The sequence below is a fragment of the Pseudophryne corroboree genome, chromosome 1 (assembly GCF_028390025.1).
Source record: "Pseudophryne corroboree isolate aPseCor3 chromosome 1, aPseCor3.hap2, whole genome shotgun sequence".
Taxonomy (NCBI): Eukaryota; Metazoa; Chordata; class Amphibia; order Anura; family Myobatrachidae; genus Pseudophryne; species Pseudophryne corroboree.
The window spans coordinates 237919356-237937439 of NC_086444.1; the positions used below are offsets into that span (position 1 = coordinate 237919356).

The 18084-nt window shown below is 45.7% G+C and overlaps 1 protein-coding gene across 1 annotated transcript in view; it reads right to left on the reverse strand.

Annotated features, from left to right (window-relative positions):
• Nucleotides 1–437: 437 nt before the first annotated feature.
• The window catches only part of PGGT1B (protein geranylgeranyltransferase type I subunit beta), a 148239-nt gene continuing 130592 nt past the window's right edge, over nucleotides 438–18084 (reverse strand). The window contains exon 9 of the mRNA XM_063964151.1: nucleotides 438–2246. Within this exon, the coding sequence (XP_063820221.1) occupies nucleotides 2065–2246 (182 nt within the window). The 3' untranslated portion in view covers nucleotides 438–2064. The remainder of the gene's footprint in view (nucleotides 2247–18084) is intronic.

Below are 18084 nucleotides of genomic sequence, written 5' to 3' on the forward strand. Positions count from 1 at the left end.
CATTCCAACGCAGCTCTGGTAAAAGTAACATTTAACCTTCCTAGTCATTCCAAGCAGCTAAATGCAAGCTCCAGCTAAATCTTTAGGGCAACATCCAGATGGGATCATATGCATAAAGATGGGAGAGCTGAAACTGCAGTCACTGGAGATCCTGCAACATAACTAGCCCCGCTAGGATTATGAATCCACCCAATACTTTTCTGCACAGCAAGCTTGCCAAATGTCTACCATGTTAGAGAGAGGCACCTCCTTCTGTGGCAACCTGCTGCCAAAGAGTGACTGAGCATATGCATTATCCAGCTCAGAGATAGTCGGACGTAGAAGCAAATCTTTACATAGAAGACATTTCATTATAGTGGATCAACAAAAGAAACACATTATACCAGATCACTGCAATACATTTTTGAATAGTAAAATAAAACATGTATTCACAGAAACCACATGTACAATTATTTTATTGTAAAAAACTGTATAAATTCACAGACTAAGTTTATATTGGTTAAGTAATAGTCCTGTAACATTACAGTGAGTTGCACACATTCTGTGGTCATTACTTGGCAATAATGTGCAAGGAAGCTAGACATAATTATCTGCGTCATACTATAAAAACTATTCTATTATTCAATTATGGAGGATCTAGGCTGCAAGGCGCAGGGGGAAGTATCAAAGGGGTTTATTTACGATGCATTGGGTGGTAAAACCTGGCGCTTCCGATTGTGTTTATTTCCGATATTTAAAAGGGCGGTGTCTTGCTAGTAAAAGCATTGCCCTTTTAAATATCGGGGCATAAACCTGATCAGAGGCGCCGGGTTTTACAACACAGCACTTTGTAAAAATAAAAAAAAACCCACAGAGTGGTAGAGTGGATGTCGCTCATAGCAACCAATAAGCTTCTAGTTAGCAATTAAGCCAGTTGGTTGCTATGGGCAACTTCTTCGCTCTTTAGAAGGTTTGATGATATATTCCCCCCTTAGTTGCTTAGGAAAAAGAAAAAAAACAGTAAAACAAAAACACAACAAAAAACATGACTGATGGAGCGTTAAAAAATGTATTACAATATAACAGTTATGTTTTTCATTCAGCCTAATTGAATTAGATTAAGTAAAACTCAAGTAGAATGTGTTTCCTACTCATAAATGGTATCCTATCTTTAGGTCGACAGTCATTAGGTTAACCACTATTGGTCGACATGGTCACTAGGTTGACATGGAAAATGTCGACATGAGGTTTTAAAAAAATTATAATTTTTTAAGACTTTTTCATACTTTACGATCCAAGTGAACTACGACTGGGAATAGTAACCTTGCCCGAATGCGAGGGGACACGTGCACTAATTGGGGTTCCCAGTCACTATACGAAGAAAACAAGCGTTTTTTTTTGTTTAAAAAAACAACCTCATGTCGACCTTCTCAAGTCGACCTATTTCAAGTGTCGACCGATAGTGGACGACCTAATGACCATCAACCTAGTCACTGTCGACCCAACGATTCACACCCTCATAAATTAAGTCAAATACTTTAAAAAGGTAAAGAGCTCATATTAAAAACCTCCCAGCACATTTGCACTCCATCTCTGAAGACGTGTACTGACCACGCTATACAAGCCAATAAAATACTTCATTAATACATTTATTTTCTCAGGATGCATTACTGTGGTTCAGTTTTTTTGCATACAAAAATATACCCCTAATAATACTCAGCTTGACAGACATTATACTTGTATTTGACATATGTGCTGCTGAATATTTTTATTTCTTTGTTTTTGCATTATTACGGATCAAAACAAACAAAAACATTATAATACTTCCAGCAAGGTTTCCAAGATGTATATAAAAAATATTTTATTAATCAGTCAGCAGTTTTAAATAAGCTTCATAAAATATGTTTTTATTGAGCTACTGGAGAACTAGCTGTTGTACATTACAGTGCTACCGAGCAAAAAAACAAAAAAAACAAAAACCACTTTGTTCGAATGACTCCAGCAATGAAAGCACACTTTGTAATTACATGGCTTAGTAGTGCGGTCTCCATCCATCCTCCAACCTAATGTGATGATGAGAGTCAGTCAAGTGCTAAGGTGCAGATGATTTGAACTCTTAACATAGTCCTTGGCTTTCCATGTGTCATGGAGCTGCTGGAGACGTTTATATGTTGTTAAGCTAACATTCAGGGCTGGGTGTACTTCATTAATGCCAGACTCCCCCATCAAAGAAAGGCCACAGATCCCAAAGTATGCATGCAGAGCATCTAGAAGGACAAAGACATTGTGATGAGTGGGCAATGCGGGCTGTGGTTGGTGCATTATCACAGCATGAATATTATAATATATATTATATGTGTACATGGTAACAGTGATATAAATGTAAAACCATACAACTTTCAATTTACCAAAGAAATGATGCATTATTGAAAATTATTAAGAATGTGAGCACAAATCAAACAAACTTGCACAAAATAAACAAAAAACAAGGCATAAATGTATAATATAATTTAACGAACTATACAGATGGAGTACAGGAACATCACTGTATACAAGTATTAAAATGGCTTCATTTATATTTTGGAACTTCCACATAGGGAACCAAAAGGTGAATTACAAAGAATAAAAGCACCAACATCTATACCACAGGAGTTTGCCAGACTATCATAGTGCAATTTTCATTGTCCTATCCTTTTAGAACACACTTCAGGGGTGTTCAACGTGTCATTTATACAGATTAACAAACTATTTACAGATGTAGCTCGCACCAAATTGCCAGCAATCACTGCAGTGCGTTACACGTGGAAACAAACATCGTAAGAAAACAAAAAGGAGTATTCACAGTAAAGGGGAACTTGCTTATAGGCGTACAATTTATAGGCAAGTTTCACACATGAGGTTACATCATTTATTGTTATACTATGGAAAGGAAATACTGAGGGGGATCTGTATTTCAGTTATACAGCAATGGATGGATGGGGGGGGGGGGGGGGGAGGGGGTCAGTTCATTGTCTTAAAACAGAATAGATCAAAATAAAGTAGCCTAAGCAACATTAAAAAGGTTGTTTAGGAATGAAGAAGCTTATCTGGAGAAATGCGTTTTCAGGGAATACTAAAGGTATGGATGCTAGGAAACAGCCTCACTGTATAAGGCAAGGAATCCCACATAGTAGATGCAGCCCACAAAAAGTCCTGTAACCGGGAATGGAAACAAGTAATACAAAAAAGGTAGAGAAGTGTGGCTGCTAGGTGATGTTCTGAGACAGGAGTATTTTATAGTGGATTCAGAAATGTGCAAGCAATCACTGTTTGGAGTGGCAGAGGAGCAGCAATAGGATTTGGAGAGGAAAATTAGACTAGCCGGACAAACAAAATCTATAGATTGTAAGCTGGCGAGCAGGGCCTTCCTACCTCTATGACTGTTTGTTATCACCCAGTTTGTTATTGTTATTTCCAATTGTAAAGCGCAACGGAATTTGCTGCGCTATATAAGAAACGGTTAATAAATAATAAATAAATAAATAATAAACAGAGATGTAAGGGTGAAGTTCTAATTACAGGTTGAGTATCCCATATCCATATATTCCGAAATACGGAATATTCCGAAATACGGACTTTTTTGAGTGAGATAGTGAAATCTTTGTTTTTTGATGGCTCAGTTTACACAAACTTTGTTTAATACACAAAGTTATTAATAATATTGTATTAAATGACCTTCAGGCTGTGTATACAAGGTGTATATGAAACATAAATGAATTGTGTGTATGTACACACACTTTGTTTAATGCACAAAGTTATAAAAAATATTGGCAAAAATTACCTTCAGGCTGTGTGTATAAGGTGTATATGAAACATAAATGCATTCTGTGCTTAGATTTAGGTCCCATCACCATGATATCTCATTATGGTATCTAATTATTCCAAAATACGGAAAAATCCGTTATCCAAAATACCTCTGGTCCCAAGCATTTTGGATAAGGGATACTCAACCTGTATTGGGAAACCAGTAAAATGAAAGTGCTATAGACACAACTGTCTTGTGAGAGCTATTTGCATGGTATGGACAGTTCTATAAGATTTATGTAACAGAATTCGGAGACAGATTGAATGTGGGGAATAATAAGAATTTACTTACCGATAATTCTATTTCTCGTAGTCCGTAGTGGATGCTGGGGACTCCGTAAGGACCATGGGGAATAGCGGCTCCGCAGGAGACTGGGCACATCTAAAGAAAGCTTTAGGACTATCTGGTGTGCACTGGCTCCTCCCCCTATGACCCTCCTCCAAGCCTCAGTTAGGATACTGTGCCCGGACGAGCGTACACAATAAGGAAGGATTTTGAATCCCGGGTAAGACTCATACCAGCCACACCAATCACACTGTATAACTTGTGATCTGAACCCAGTTAACAGCATGATAACAGAGGAGCCTCTAGAAAAGATGGCTCACTACAGCAATAACCCGATTTTTTTGGTAACAATAACTATGTACCAGTATTGCAGACAATCCGCACTTGGGATGGGCGCCCAGCATCCACTACGGACTACGAGAAATAGAATTATCGGTAAGTAAATTCTTATTTTCTCTAACGTCCTAAGTGGATGCTGGGGACTCCGTAAGGACCATGGGGATTATACCAAAGCTCCCAAACGGGCGGGAGAGTGCGGATGACTCTGCAGCACCAATTGAGAGAACTCCAGGTCCTCCTCAGCCAGGGTATCAATTTTGTAGAATTTTACAAACGTATTTGCTCCTGACCAAGTAGCTGCTCGGCAAAGTTGTAAAGCCGAGACCCCTCGGGCAGCCGCCCAAGATGAGCCCACCTTCCTTGTGGAGTGGGCATTTACAGATTTTTGGCTGTGGCAGGCCTGCCACAGAATGTGCAAGCTGAATTGTACTACAAATCCAACGAGCAATAGTCTGCTTAGAAGCAGGAGCACCCAGCTTGTTGGGTGCATACAGGATAAACAGCGAGTCAGATTTTCTGACTCCAGCCGTCCTGGAAACATATATTTTCAGGGCCCTGACAACGTCTAGCAACTTGGAGTCCTCCAAGTCCCTAGTAGCCGCAGGCACCACAATAGGTTGGTTCAGGTGAAACGCTGAAACCACCTTAGGGAGAAACTGAGGACGAGTCCTCAATTCCGCCCTGTCCGAATGGAAAATCAGATAAGGGCTTTTACAGGATAAAGCCGCCAATTCTGACACGCGCCTGGCCCAGGCCAGGGCCAACAGCATGACCACTTTCCATGTGAGATATTTTAACTCCACAGATTTAAGTGGTTCAAACCAATGTGACTTTTGGAACCCAAAAAACTACATTGAGATCCCAAAGTGCCACTGGAGGCACAAAAGGAGGCTGTATATGCAGTACCCCTTTTACAAACGTCTGAACTTCAGGGACTGAAGCTAGTTCTTTTTGGAAGAAAATTGACAGGGCCGAAATTTGAACCTTAATGGACCCCAATTTCAGGCCCATAGACACTCCTGTTTGCAGGAAATGTAGGTATCGACCCAGTTGAATTTCCTCCGTCGGGCCTTACTGGCCTCGCACCACGCAACATATTTTCGCCAAATGCGGTGATAATGTTTTGCGGTTACATCCTTCCTGGCTTTGATCAGGATAGGGATGACTTCATCCGGAATGCCTTTTTTCCTTCAGGATCCGGCGTTCAACCGCCATGCCGTCAAACGCAGCCGCGGTAAGTCTTGGAACAGACAGGGTCCTTGTTGGAGCAGGTCCCTTCTTAGTGGTAGAGGCCACGGATCCTCCGTGAGCATCTCTTGAAGTTCCGGTTACCAAGTCCTTCTTGGCCAATCCGGAGCCACGAATATAGTGCTTACTCCTCTCCATCTTATCAATCTCAGTACCTTGGGTATGAGAGGCAGAGGAGGGAACACATACACTGACTGGTACACCCACGGTGTTACCAGAGCGTCTACAGCTATTGCCTGAGGGTCCCTTGACCTGGCGCAATACCTGTCGAGTTTTTCCCAACGGTTTATAATCATGTGGAAGACTTCTGGGTGAAGTCCCCACTCTCCCGGGTGGAGGTCGTGCTGAGGAAGTCTGCTTCCCAGTTGTCCACTCCCGGAATGAATACTGCTGACAGTGCTATCACATGATTTTCCGCCCAGCGAAGAATCCTTGCAGCTTCTGCCATTGCCCTCCTGCTTCTTGTGCCACCCTGTCTGTTTACGTGGGTGACTGCCGTGATGTTGTCCAACTGGATCAACACCGGCTGACCTTGAAGCAGAGGTCTTGCTAAGCTTAGAGCATTGTAAATGGCCCTTAGCTTCAGGATATTTATGTGAAGTGATGTCTCCAGGCTTGACCATAAGCCTTGGATATTCCTTCCCTGTGTGACTGCTCCCCAGCCTTGCAGGCTGGCATCCGTGGTCACCAGGACCCAGTCCTGAATGCCGAATCTGCGGCCCTCTAGAAGATGAGCACTCTGCAACCACCACAGGAGGGACACCCTTGTCCTTGGTGAAAGGGTTATCCGCTGATGCATCTGAGGATGCGACCCGGACCATTTGTCCAGCAGGTCCCACTGGAAAGTTCTTGCGTGGAATCTGCCGAATGGGATTGCTTCGTAGGAAGCCACCATTTTACCCAGAACCCTTGTGCATTGATGCACTGAGACTTGGCTCGGTTTTAGGAGGTTCCTGACTAGCTCGGATAACTCCCTGTCTTTCCCCTCCGGGAGAAACACCTTTTTCTGGACTGTGTCCAGGATCATCCCTAGGAACCGAAGACAAGTCGTCGGAACCAGCTGCGATTTTGGAATATTGAGAATCTAATCGTGCTGCCGCAACACTACCTGAGATAGTGCTACACCGGCCTCCAACTGTTCCCTGGATCTTACCCTTATCAGGGAATCGTCCAAGTAAGGGATAACTAAAATTCCCTTCCTTCGAAGGACTATCATCATTTCGGCCATTACCTTGGTAAAGACCCGGGGTGCCGTGGACCATCCATACGGCAGCGTCTGAACTGATAGTGACAGTTCTGTACCATAAACCTGAGGTACCCTTGGTGAGAAGGGTAAATTTTGACATGAAGGTAAGCATCCTTGATGTCCCGAGACATCATGTAGTCCCCTTCTTCCAGGTTCGCAATCACTGCTCTGAGTGACTCAATCTTGAATTTGAACCTCTGTATGTAAGTGTTCAAAGATTTTAGATTTAGAATCGGTCTCACCGAGCCGTCCGGCTTCGGTACCACAACAGTGTGGAATAATACCCCGATCCCTGTTGCAGGAGGGGTACCTTGATTATCACCTGCTGGGAATACAGCTTGTGAATGGCTTCCAAAACTGTCTCCCTGTCAGAAGGAGACATCGGTAAAGCAGACTTTAGGAAAACGGCGAGGGGGAGACGTCTCGAATTCTAATTTGTACCCCTGAGATATCACCTGAAGGATCCAGGGGTCTACTTGCGAGTGAGCCCACTGCACGCTGAAATTCATTGAGACGGGCCCCCCACCGTGCCTGATTCTGCTTGTAAAGCCCCAGCGTCATACTGAGGGCTTGGCAGAGGCGGGAGAGGGTTTCTGTTCCTGGGAACTGGCTGATTTCTGCAGCCTTTTTCCTCTCCCTCTGTCACGGGGCAGAAATGAGGAACATTTTGCCCGCTTGTCCACGAAAAGACTGCGCCTGATAATACGGCGTCTTCTCATGTTGAGAGGCGACCTGGGGTACAAACGTGGATTTCCCAGCTGTTGCCGTGGCCACCAGGTCTGAAACCCCAAATAACTCCTCCCCTTATTAAGGCAATACTTCCAAATGCCGTTTGGAATACGCATCACCTGACCACTGACGTGTCCATAACCCTCTACTGGTAGAAATGGACAACGCACTTAGACTTGATGCCAGTCGGCAAATATTCCGCTGTGCATCACGCATATATAGAAATGCATCTTTTAAATGCTCTATAGGCAAAAATATACTGTCCCTATCTAGGGTATCAATATTTTCAGTCAGGGAATCCGACCACGCCAACCCAGCACTGCACATCCAGGCTGAGGCGATTGCTGGTCGCAGTATAACACCAGTATGTGTGTAAATACATTTTAGGATACCCTCCTGCTTTCTATCAGCAGGATCCTTAAGGGCGGCCATCTCAGGAGAGGGTAGAGCCCTTACAAGCGTGTGAGCGCTTTATCCACCCTAGGGGGTGTTTCCCAACGCACCCTAACCTCTGGCGGGAAAGGATATAATGCCAATAACTTTTTAGAAATTATCAGTTGTTATCGGGGGAAAACCACGCATCATCACACACCTCATTTAATTTCTCAGATTCAGGAAAACTACAGGTAGTTTTTCCTCACCGAACATAATACCCCTTTTTGGTGGTACTCGTATTATCAGAAATGTGTAAAACATTTTTCATTGCCTCAATCATGTAACGTGTGGCCCTACTGGAAGTCACATTTGTCTCTTCACCGTCGACACTGGAGTCAGTATCCGTGTCGGCGTCTATATCTGCCATCTGAGGTAACGGGCGCTTTAGAGCCCCTGACGGCCTATGAGGCGTCTGGACAAGCACAAGCTGAGTAGCCGGCTGTCTCATGTCAACCACTGTCTTTTATACAGAGCTGACACTGTCACGTAATTCCTTCCAACAGTTCATCCACTCAGGTGTCGACCCCCTAGGGGGTGACATCACTATTACAGGCAATCTGCTCCGTCTCCACATAATTTTTCTCCTCATACATGTCGACACAAACGTACCGACATACAGCACACACACAGGGAATGCTCTGATAGAGGACAGGACCCCACTAGCCCTTTGGGGAGACAGAGGGAGAGTTTGCCAGCACACACCAAAGCGCTATATATATACAGGGATAACCTTATATAAGTGTTTTTCCCCTTATAGCTGCTGTATTGTTAATACTGCGCCTAATTAGTGCCCCCCTCTCTTTTTTAACCCTTTCTGTAGTGTAGTGACTGCAGGGGAGAGCCAGGGGAGCTTCCCTCCAACTGAGCTGTGAGGGAAAATGGCGCCAGTGTGCTGAGGAGATAGGCTCCGCCCCTTTTTCGATTACTTTTCTCCTGCTTTTTTATGGATTCTGGCAGGGGTTAAAATTCATCCATATAGCCCTGGGGGCTATATGTGATGTATTTTTGCCAGCCAAGGTGTTTTTATTGCTGCTCAGGGCGCCCCCCCTAGCGCCCTGCACCCTCAGTGACCGAAGTGTGAAGTGTGCTGAGGAGCAATGGCGCACAGCTGCAGTGCTGTGCGCTACCTTGGTGAAGACAGGATGTCTTCTGCCGCCGATTTTCCGGACCTCTTCTGTCTTCTGGCTCTGTAAGGGGGCCGGCGGCGCGGCTCTGGGACCCATCCAGGCTGGGCCTGTGATCGTCCCTCTGGAGCTAATGTCCAGTAGCCTAAGAAGCCCAATCCACTCTGCACGCAGGTGAGTTCGCTTCTTCTCCCCTTAGTCCCTCGATGCAGTGAGCCTGTTGCCAGCAGGTCTCACTGAAAATAAAAAACCTAAACTAAAACTTTCACTAAGAAGCTCAGGAGAGCCCCTAGTGTGCACCCTTCTCGTTCGGGCACAGAGATCTAACTGAGGCTTGGAGGAGGGTCATAGGGGGAGGAGCCAGTGCACACCAGATAGTCCTAAAGCTTTCTTTAGATGTGCCCAGTCTCCTGCGGAGCCGCTATTCCCCATGGTCCTTACGGAGTCCCCAGCATCCACTTAGGACGTTAGAGAAAAGAAACAGTTACAAGTGCAAGATAAGGTGAACAAAATAGGATTTTAAATACCTACCGGTAAATCCTTTTCTTATAGTCCATAAGGGATACTGGGGACAGAATTAGTACGATGGGGTATAGACGGGTCCAAAGGAGCCAGTGCACTTTAAATTTCTTCAACTGGGTGTGCTGGCTCCTCTCCTCTATGCCACCTACTACAGGTCAGTTATAGGTAAAACAGTGCCCAAAGGAGAATTACATAATTGAGAGAAGGAACATAACAATAATAATGGTGGTGAGAATTATACACCAGCACACAAAAACATGACCAGGCCAGCAACATCTGGCAACAGTAACAGCAACAGCTGAACAGGTGACACAGAACAGAGAACCTGCAGAAAGTCACCGCACAGAGGCGGGCGCCCAATATCCCTTATGGTTTATGAGAAAAGGATTTACTGATAGGTATTTAAAATCCTATTTTCTCTAGCATCCATAAGGGATATTGGGGATAGAATTAGTACGATGGGGATGTCCCAAATCTTCCAGAACGGACATGAACATGCAGAGACTGCTGCAGCACCGCCTGACCAAACTGGTTATCCCCTTTGGCCAGGGTATCAAATTTGTAGAATTTCACAAAAAAGTGTTCTTCCCCGACCAGGTAGTGGCTCAGCATAGTTGCAAAGCCGAGACTCCACGGGCAGCCGCCCAGGAAGACCCCACTGATCTTGTAGAGTGGGCCTTCAGAGACTTAGGAACGGGTAAGGTTGCCGACACATAGGCCTGTTGGATAGTAAGCCTAATCCAACGCGCAATGGACTGCTTTGAAGCAGGACAACCCTTCTTCTGCGCATCATAGAGCACGAACAAGGAATCCGTCTTCCTGACCCGAGCGGTGCGTTTGACATAGATCTTCAATGCGCGCACTACATCCAAAGACTCCGGAGGAGCCGAAGCGTCAGAACAAGACGGAATCGCAATAGGCTGATTCAGATGGAAAGCTGAGACAACCTTTGGCAGGAACGGTTGTCTAGTTCGGAGCTCCGCTCTGTCCTCGTAAAAGTAGGGACTTTTACAAGATAAGGCCCCCAATTCTGAGTCTCGTCTAGCAGAAGCCAGGGCCATCAACATCACTGTCTTCCACTGTCATCAGAGGCTCACACCAGAAGAACTGTAGAAACTGCAACACTACATCCAAAAGCCCAGGGTGCCATAGGCAGCACAAAGGGAGGTTGTATGTGGAGCATCCCTTGTAAGAAGGTCTGAACTTCTGGCAACACAGTCAATTTCTTCTGAAAGAAAATTGAAAGAGCTGAAATCCGGACCTAAACGTCCCAAGTGAAACGCTGCAGGCGGATACGTGCATGCCTCGCACCAAGATACGTATCTCCTCCAGATATGATGATAATGTTTTGACGTCACAGGTTTTCTGGCTTGCACCATAGTGACAATTACTTTTTTGGAAAATCCTTTGTGAGCTAGGATATTTCGCTCAACTTCCATGCCGTCAAACAAAGCCGCCGTAAGTCCGGGTAGACGAACGGTCCTTGCTGAAGAAGATCCTTTCTTAGCGGCAGAGGCCAAGGGTCTTCTACGGACATATCCAGAAAAGTTGCGTACCACGCCCTTCGGGGCCATTCCAGCTCAAACAGGATTGCTTCGACTGATGTCTGATCCGTTGGAGCACCCTTGGGATCAACGGGATCGGAGGAAATAGGTAGACCAGCTGGTAAGGCCAAGGTGAGAGTCCCTGGGTCGCAAACAGTAGCAGCGAAGCTTCATGTTCAGGCGAGACACCATCATGTCGATCTGCGGGTATCCCCACCTGTCGACAATCTGTTGAAACACATGAGGGTGAAATCCTCACTCCCCTGGGTGGTGGTTGTGGCGACTCAGGAAGACCGCTTCCTGGAATGAAGATTGCGGACAGTGCTCTTGCATGCAGGCCATGCTTTTTGTCCCTCCTTGTCGACTGATGTACGCCACTGCCGTGGCGTTGCCCGACTGAACCTGCATCGTCCAATCCCTGAGCAGAGAAGACGCCTGAAGTAGAGCATTGTATATCGTCCATAGTTCGAGAATGTTGATCGGGAGTAGGGCCTCTTGGGCAGACCACCTGCCCTGGAATTGCGCCCCCTGGGTAACAGCTCCCCATCCTCGTAGACTCACATCCTTCGTGAGGAGGGTCCAATCCTGAATCCCGAAACCTCGACCTTCCAGCAGATTGGAAGACTGCAACCACCAAAGTAGCAAAATACTGGCCTGGGGTGACAGCTGCATCATTCGGTGCATCTGGAGATGTGAACCGGACCACTTGTTCAGAATGTCCAATTGGAAAGGTCTGGCATGGAACCTGACGAACTGTATCGCCTCGTATGAGGCCACCATTTTCCCCAACAACTTTATGCAAAGATGAATGGAAACTCGAGCAGGACGGAGAACCATGCGAACCATCTCTTCAAGTGTTCTCATCTTGTCTTCTGGGAGAAACACTCTTTTAGCTACAGTATCCAGTACCATACCCAGAAACAGGAGCCGTTGAGACGGTTCCAGTTGAGACTTCTGTAGATTGCGGATCCACCAGTGGTGAGACAGAAGTTGGATAGTGCTATCTATATGAAGCAATAGAAGCTCCCTGGAACTTGCTTTTATGAGGAGTTTGTCCAGGTAAGAGACAATGTTGACCCCACTGGACTCTGAGCTGGAACATCATTTCTGCCATCACCTTCGTGAACACCCTTGGAGCTGTAGACAGGCCGCAGGGCAACGCTTGAAACTGGTAGTGATCGTTCAGTAGGGCGAATCGTAGATAGGCTTGATGAGGAGACCAAATCGGGATATGCAGGTAGGCGTCCTTGATATCCAGGGACACAATGAATTCCTGTTGTTCCAGGCCTGCGATCACCGCTCTCAAAGATTCCCTCGTGAATTTGAAAACCTTCAGGTAAGGATTCAAGGACTTCAGATTCAAAATGGGTCTCACAGACCTGTCTGGTTTTGGCACAACAGACAGACTGGAGTAGTAACCTTGTCCTTGTTGTAGCAGGGGTACTGGAACAATGACCTGGGACTGGACCAACTTGTCGATGACCAGTAATAGCGTAACACTCATTTTCCAAAGCTGGCAAGCCTGATTTGAAAAATTGTTGGGGAGGAGCACCGTCGAACTCCAGCTTGTAACCCTGAGAGATAAGGTCCCTTACCCAGGCATCTTGGCAGGAACCGTCCAGATGTGGCTGTAGTGACGTAATCGAGCTCCCACCAAGAGTTTCCCTCGGGGTGGGTGGGCACAATCATGCTGAAGTCTTAGCGGAAGCTGAACTGGTGCTCTGGTCCTGAGAGCTGGCAACGGCTGGTTTCTTAGGCTTACCTCTGGAGCCTCTAGCTGCATTGGATGCACCCCGGGCCCTAGATTGAAATCTGGAGGACCGAAAGGACTGAGTAGACGGTCCCGGGTAGGTACGTCTAGCAGGCGGAGCCCCTGAAGGTCGAAATATAAGTTATGGAAAGAACTTACCAATGATAATGGTATTTCTCTTAAGTCCACAGGATAACAATGGGATATGATGAAGCAAAAGCGGATTTGCACTAATCGGTCAAAGCTTTCCGGCCTCCCAGCATGCAACGGGCCCGTCCACATATCCGCCTCCTGGCTCAGGCAAATCAGTTGTATTCCAAAGCTCAAGGCAGGATCATCATAGATAGCCCTAATCAGGTGATAAGAACACACATGCACACCCTTCCGTACAAGAAGGAAGTGGTTAGTGAGTAAAAGGATCCTCAAATCAGGTGCGTCAGGCTGGGATCCCTGTGGACTTAGGAGAAACACTGTTATCAACAGTAAGTTTTTACCATAAAGTATATTTCTCCGGCAGGGTCCACAGGTATCCACAGGATAATAATGGGATTTCCAAAAGCAATTTAGTGGTGGGACGCTCCTGATTATACAGGAGAATCCTTCGCCCGACTTCTGGGTCATGAGAGGCAAAGGTATCAAAGGCATAATGTCTAATGAACGTGTTAATGGAAGACCGTGTGGCTGCCTTACATATCTGTTCTGCTGAAGCACCACGTTGTGCTGCCCATGGACCTACCTTACAAATAGAGTGAGCAGACACATTAGCCGAAACAGGCAGATCAACTTGGGAATATGCTTCTGAAATAGGTCATCCGAAGCCATCTTGCCAGTGTCTGCTTATCAGCAGGCCAACCTCTTGTGAAATCCGTAGAGAATGAAAAAAGAATCTGTCTTTCTAATGGCACTGGTACGATCCACGTAGATCCTTAATGCAAGGACCACATCCAGCGATGCATCTCCCGCAGAAAGGCCCGGTACCTGAAAAGCCGGTGATAATGTCAAATTTATCTTAAAACAGAAAGCTATACCTTTAAACACACTTTTACCATGGAGCCGCTGCGGCCGCTAGACTTAATATGCACTCTACGTACCTTTTACGCTATTTGCGTACAGAGTCCCGTACCTTGTACGGACTTAGCGTACAAACGCCGCGCTGGGGGTACAAAGTACACAGCGCGCACACACCCAGAGATACACTTTAAACCTTTGATTGATAATGCAATGCAATGATATTACACTTTAAACCTTATGCAGCAATGCACTGCAATGATGCTATTACACTTTAAACCTTATGCAGCGCTGACGGTACAAAGTACCCGCAGCGCGTACACACCTAATTATTACACTTTAAAACCTTAGCAGGGAAAAGAGGACACAACACCGATTTGTAGTTAATCACTGGGTTCCGACACCACAGAGTAATATTTCTAAAAGGGGGTTAACAATACAAATTATGCTCTACAATACAACAGAGTAAATGGCTACAGTCAATGTACATACGTGAGTAGATTCGCTTGCGCAACCCGGCCCGGTCCTCCGCAATCGGGTAGATAGCGGTGTGAGTCTTGTGTGTGGCCAGGCTGCAGCAGGCTTTATTTATTCAATACTTCTAAAAGCAATACAATGGATACTGTAATCCCTTTGTCCATTCGACACAGGATTGCACTTTTACAGTACAGGAGAGGTCATAGGTTGATTTGAAAAGGTAGGCGATGCCTTTCCCAACTGCTCTTGTGGGTTGTCTCCTCTGGATTCCCGCCGCATACATAATGTACAGTAAATACAGTTTAAACCTATATTCTGCTTCTGCACATAACTATCCTCAGGAACATGCGATCTTCCGCAAACCAACACCGGAATGTTACCCTTAAAATACCCTACAGCTGGATACCAAACACCACCTTATAACCTTAGTCTGTCCCCTCTTATCCTGTAAAGGTGAATCCCTTTGTTCTGGAATCATTTAAACTGTTGTTACTTTCTGATGTGGTGCAGGGGGGGCAATGGAGTACAATGTGCACTATTTGGATTAAATATGTAATGTTTTGATAGCCCTCCATGCGTTCGCAAACTCCGCCGTAAATACCCATACCACGCGCAGGACCGCGGGAGCGACCATACGCAAATTGCGGATATGTGCACGCGCAGCGGGCATGTGTGTGTTGTTAGTACGTGATGTGTGTACTGCAATATTTTTCGACTTTGACACCGGGACTACAATTTCTTCATTAAGGTGGAATTTAGACATCACCTTCAGAAGATACCCAGATCTAATTCTGAGAACTGCTTTATCTGGATAAAAAAAAAATCAGAAATGGGGAACGACATGATAATGCCCCTAAATCTGATACTCTTCTAGCTGACGCCATATAGCCAATAGAAAGAGAACTTTAGCTGTCAACCATTTAAGATCCACTTTATTAAGTGGTTCAAATGAGGCAACTTGAAGGGCTTTCAGGACTAGACTTAGGAGGAACAAAAGGAGGTTGAAAGCGCAGCATTCCCTGGAAAAAAGTATGCACATCCTGTAAGTTGGCAATTTTCTTTTGAAACCATACAGTCAGTGCTGACACTTGCACTCTCAAGGAAGCCACCTTCAAACCTTTATCCATTCCTGCCTGAAGGAATGCTAAGACCCTGGAAACTCTGAAAGACTTAGGGTCCATTTTCCGTTCACTGCACCAATGAATATAGGTTTGCCATATTCGGTGATAAATGCGAGCTGAGGAAGGTTTTCTTGCTCTGACCATAGTTTGAATTACCTGTTGTGAGAATCCTCTTGACTTCAGGATAGAGGTTTCAAGAGCGACGCCGTCAAAGACAGTCGACCAGATGTCTGATAACAAGGACCATGTATGAGTAGATCTGGACGTTGAGGGAGCAGAAGTTGAGCATCCATCGACATTCTCTGCAGATCTGTGTACCAATGCCTTCTGGGACAAGCAGGAGCTATTAGTATCACGGCACCTTTCCCTTGCTTTATCTTTCTCTCCACCCTGGGTAATAGGGCGATTGGAGAAAACACATAAACCAGATGAAAGTCCCATGTCACCGACAGGGCATCCACAAAGATGGCTCTGGGATCCTTTGTTCTTGACCCGTATGCGAGAACTTTGTTGTTCAGATGGGACGCCATGAGATCTCTGGCAACCCCCACTTGTCTACTAGAGTCTGGAAGACCTCCAGGTGTAGAGCCTGAATGGCGTGTCAACTGAGAAAGTGCGCTTCCCAGTTTAGGACTCCCGGAACGAACACTGCGGACAAGGCTGGATGATGAAGTTCTGCCCACTTTAGTATGTGACTTACCTCCATCGCTTTTCGGCTGCGAGTTCCTCCCTAATGGTTGAGGTATGCTACTGCCGTCGCACTGTCCGAGCGGATCTGGACTGGTTTTCCCTGAAGAATGTCCTTTGCCTGAATCAGTGCCATGTATATGGCCCAAAGTTCCAATATATTTATTGGCAGGCAACCTTCTTCCTTGGTCCATTACCCCTGGAAACACAACCTTCCTGATACTGCTCCCCAGCCCTGGAGACTGGCATCTGTCATCAGAATTTCCCAATCTGATATCCAAAAGGGTCTCCCCTTGTCCAGCTGAGATGTCTGTAGCCACCCAGCTAATGACTTTCTTACTTTTACTGAGTGTACCATAGTCTGTTTCTTTATTGTCTGATGTATTCCATTCCATCTGGCCAGAATCAGACGCTGCAGGAGTCTTGAGTGGAATTGTGCATACTCCACCATGTCGAATGTTGCCACCATCAAACCTATCACACGCATTGCTGCGTGAATGGATACCTTTTGACTGTGTAGCAAGTCCAGAGTCATTTACTGAACCTTGGATATCTTGTTCAGAGGTAACATTACTCTCTGAAGATTTGAATCCAGTACAGCCCCCAAGTGAGTCATCCGCTGTGACGGAACCACAGACGATTTTGCCCAATTTATGAGCCACCCGTGCTTCTGCAGACACGTTATTGTCTGTTGCTGATGACATAGGAGCAATTCCTGCGACTGTGCCAGGATTAAAAGATCGAGGTATGGAAAAATTCTTATCCCCTGCTGGCGAGGATAAGCTGCCATTACCACCATAATCTTAGTAAATACTCTGGGAGCTGTGGCTAACCCAAAAGGTAGGGCCTGGAACCGAAAATGCTGTTGGAGGATAGCGAACCTGAGATAGCACTGATGGGACAGTGCTACAGGAAAATGTAGGTAAGCATCCTGTATATCCAGGGATACCATATAATCCCCTGGCTTTATGACCAAAATCATAGAACGTAACGTCTCCATGTGAAACCGAGGTACCCAAATGTATTTGTTCATCACTTTGAGATTGAGGATGGGCCGAAATGACCCATTTGGCTTCTGAACTAAAAACAGGTTGGAGTAAAACCCCTGTCCTCCTTGTGCATGAGGAACTGGAATGACTACTCCTGACTGAAGCAATTTCTGAACTGCCTCTTGCAAAGCCCTGGCCTTCGTCTCAACCCGAGAAGGGCTGGTACAAATAAACCTTCGAGGAGGGTGCTTCTTGAAGGCAAAAGCATAACCTAGAGACACCGCTTCCTGCACCCAGGCATCTGTTGCAGACTGCTGCCAGATCTGTGCAAACTGAAGAAGTCGCCCCCCCCCCTTCCCCCCCCCAAGGTGGAGGCCCGCACCATCAGGCTGATAGCTTATCTGTCTTACCAACCGGCCCTCTGGTAGCCCAATGCTTTTTAGTCTTACCAGACTTCTTGTACTGGGACTGCCTGCTATCACTTTTACCTTTAGCCTTTCCCTTAGACCGAAACGGCCAAAAAGCCGGAACTTAGGTTTGAAATTGTATGTGGAAGGAAACTTTACTTTCTTGGGGTCTGCTTCTGACTCCAAAATATTTGTCAATTCTTTACCAAAAAGAATATCTCCAGAAAAGGGAAAATATTCCAAAACCTTCTTAGATTCTAAATCCGCTTTCCATGTACGTAGCCAAACTGCTCTATGAGCAGCTATTGTTGAAGCTGATGCCCTGGAGGCAATAGTACCCATATCCAATT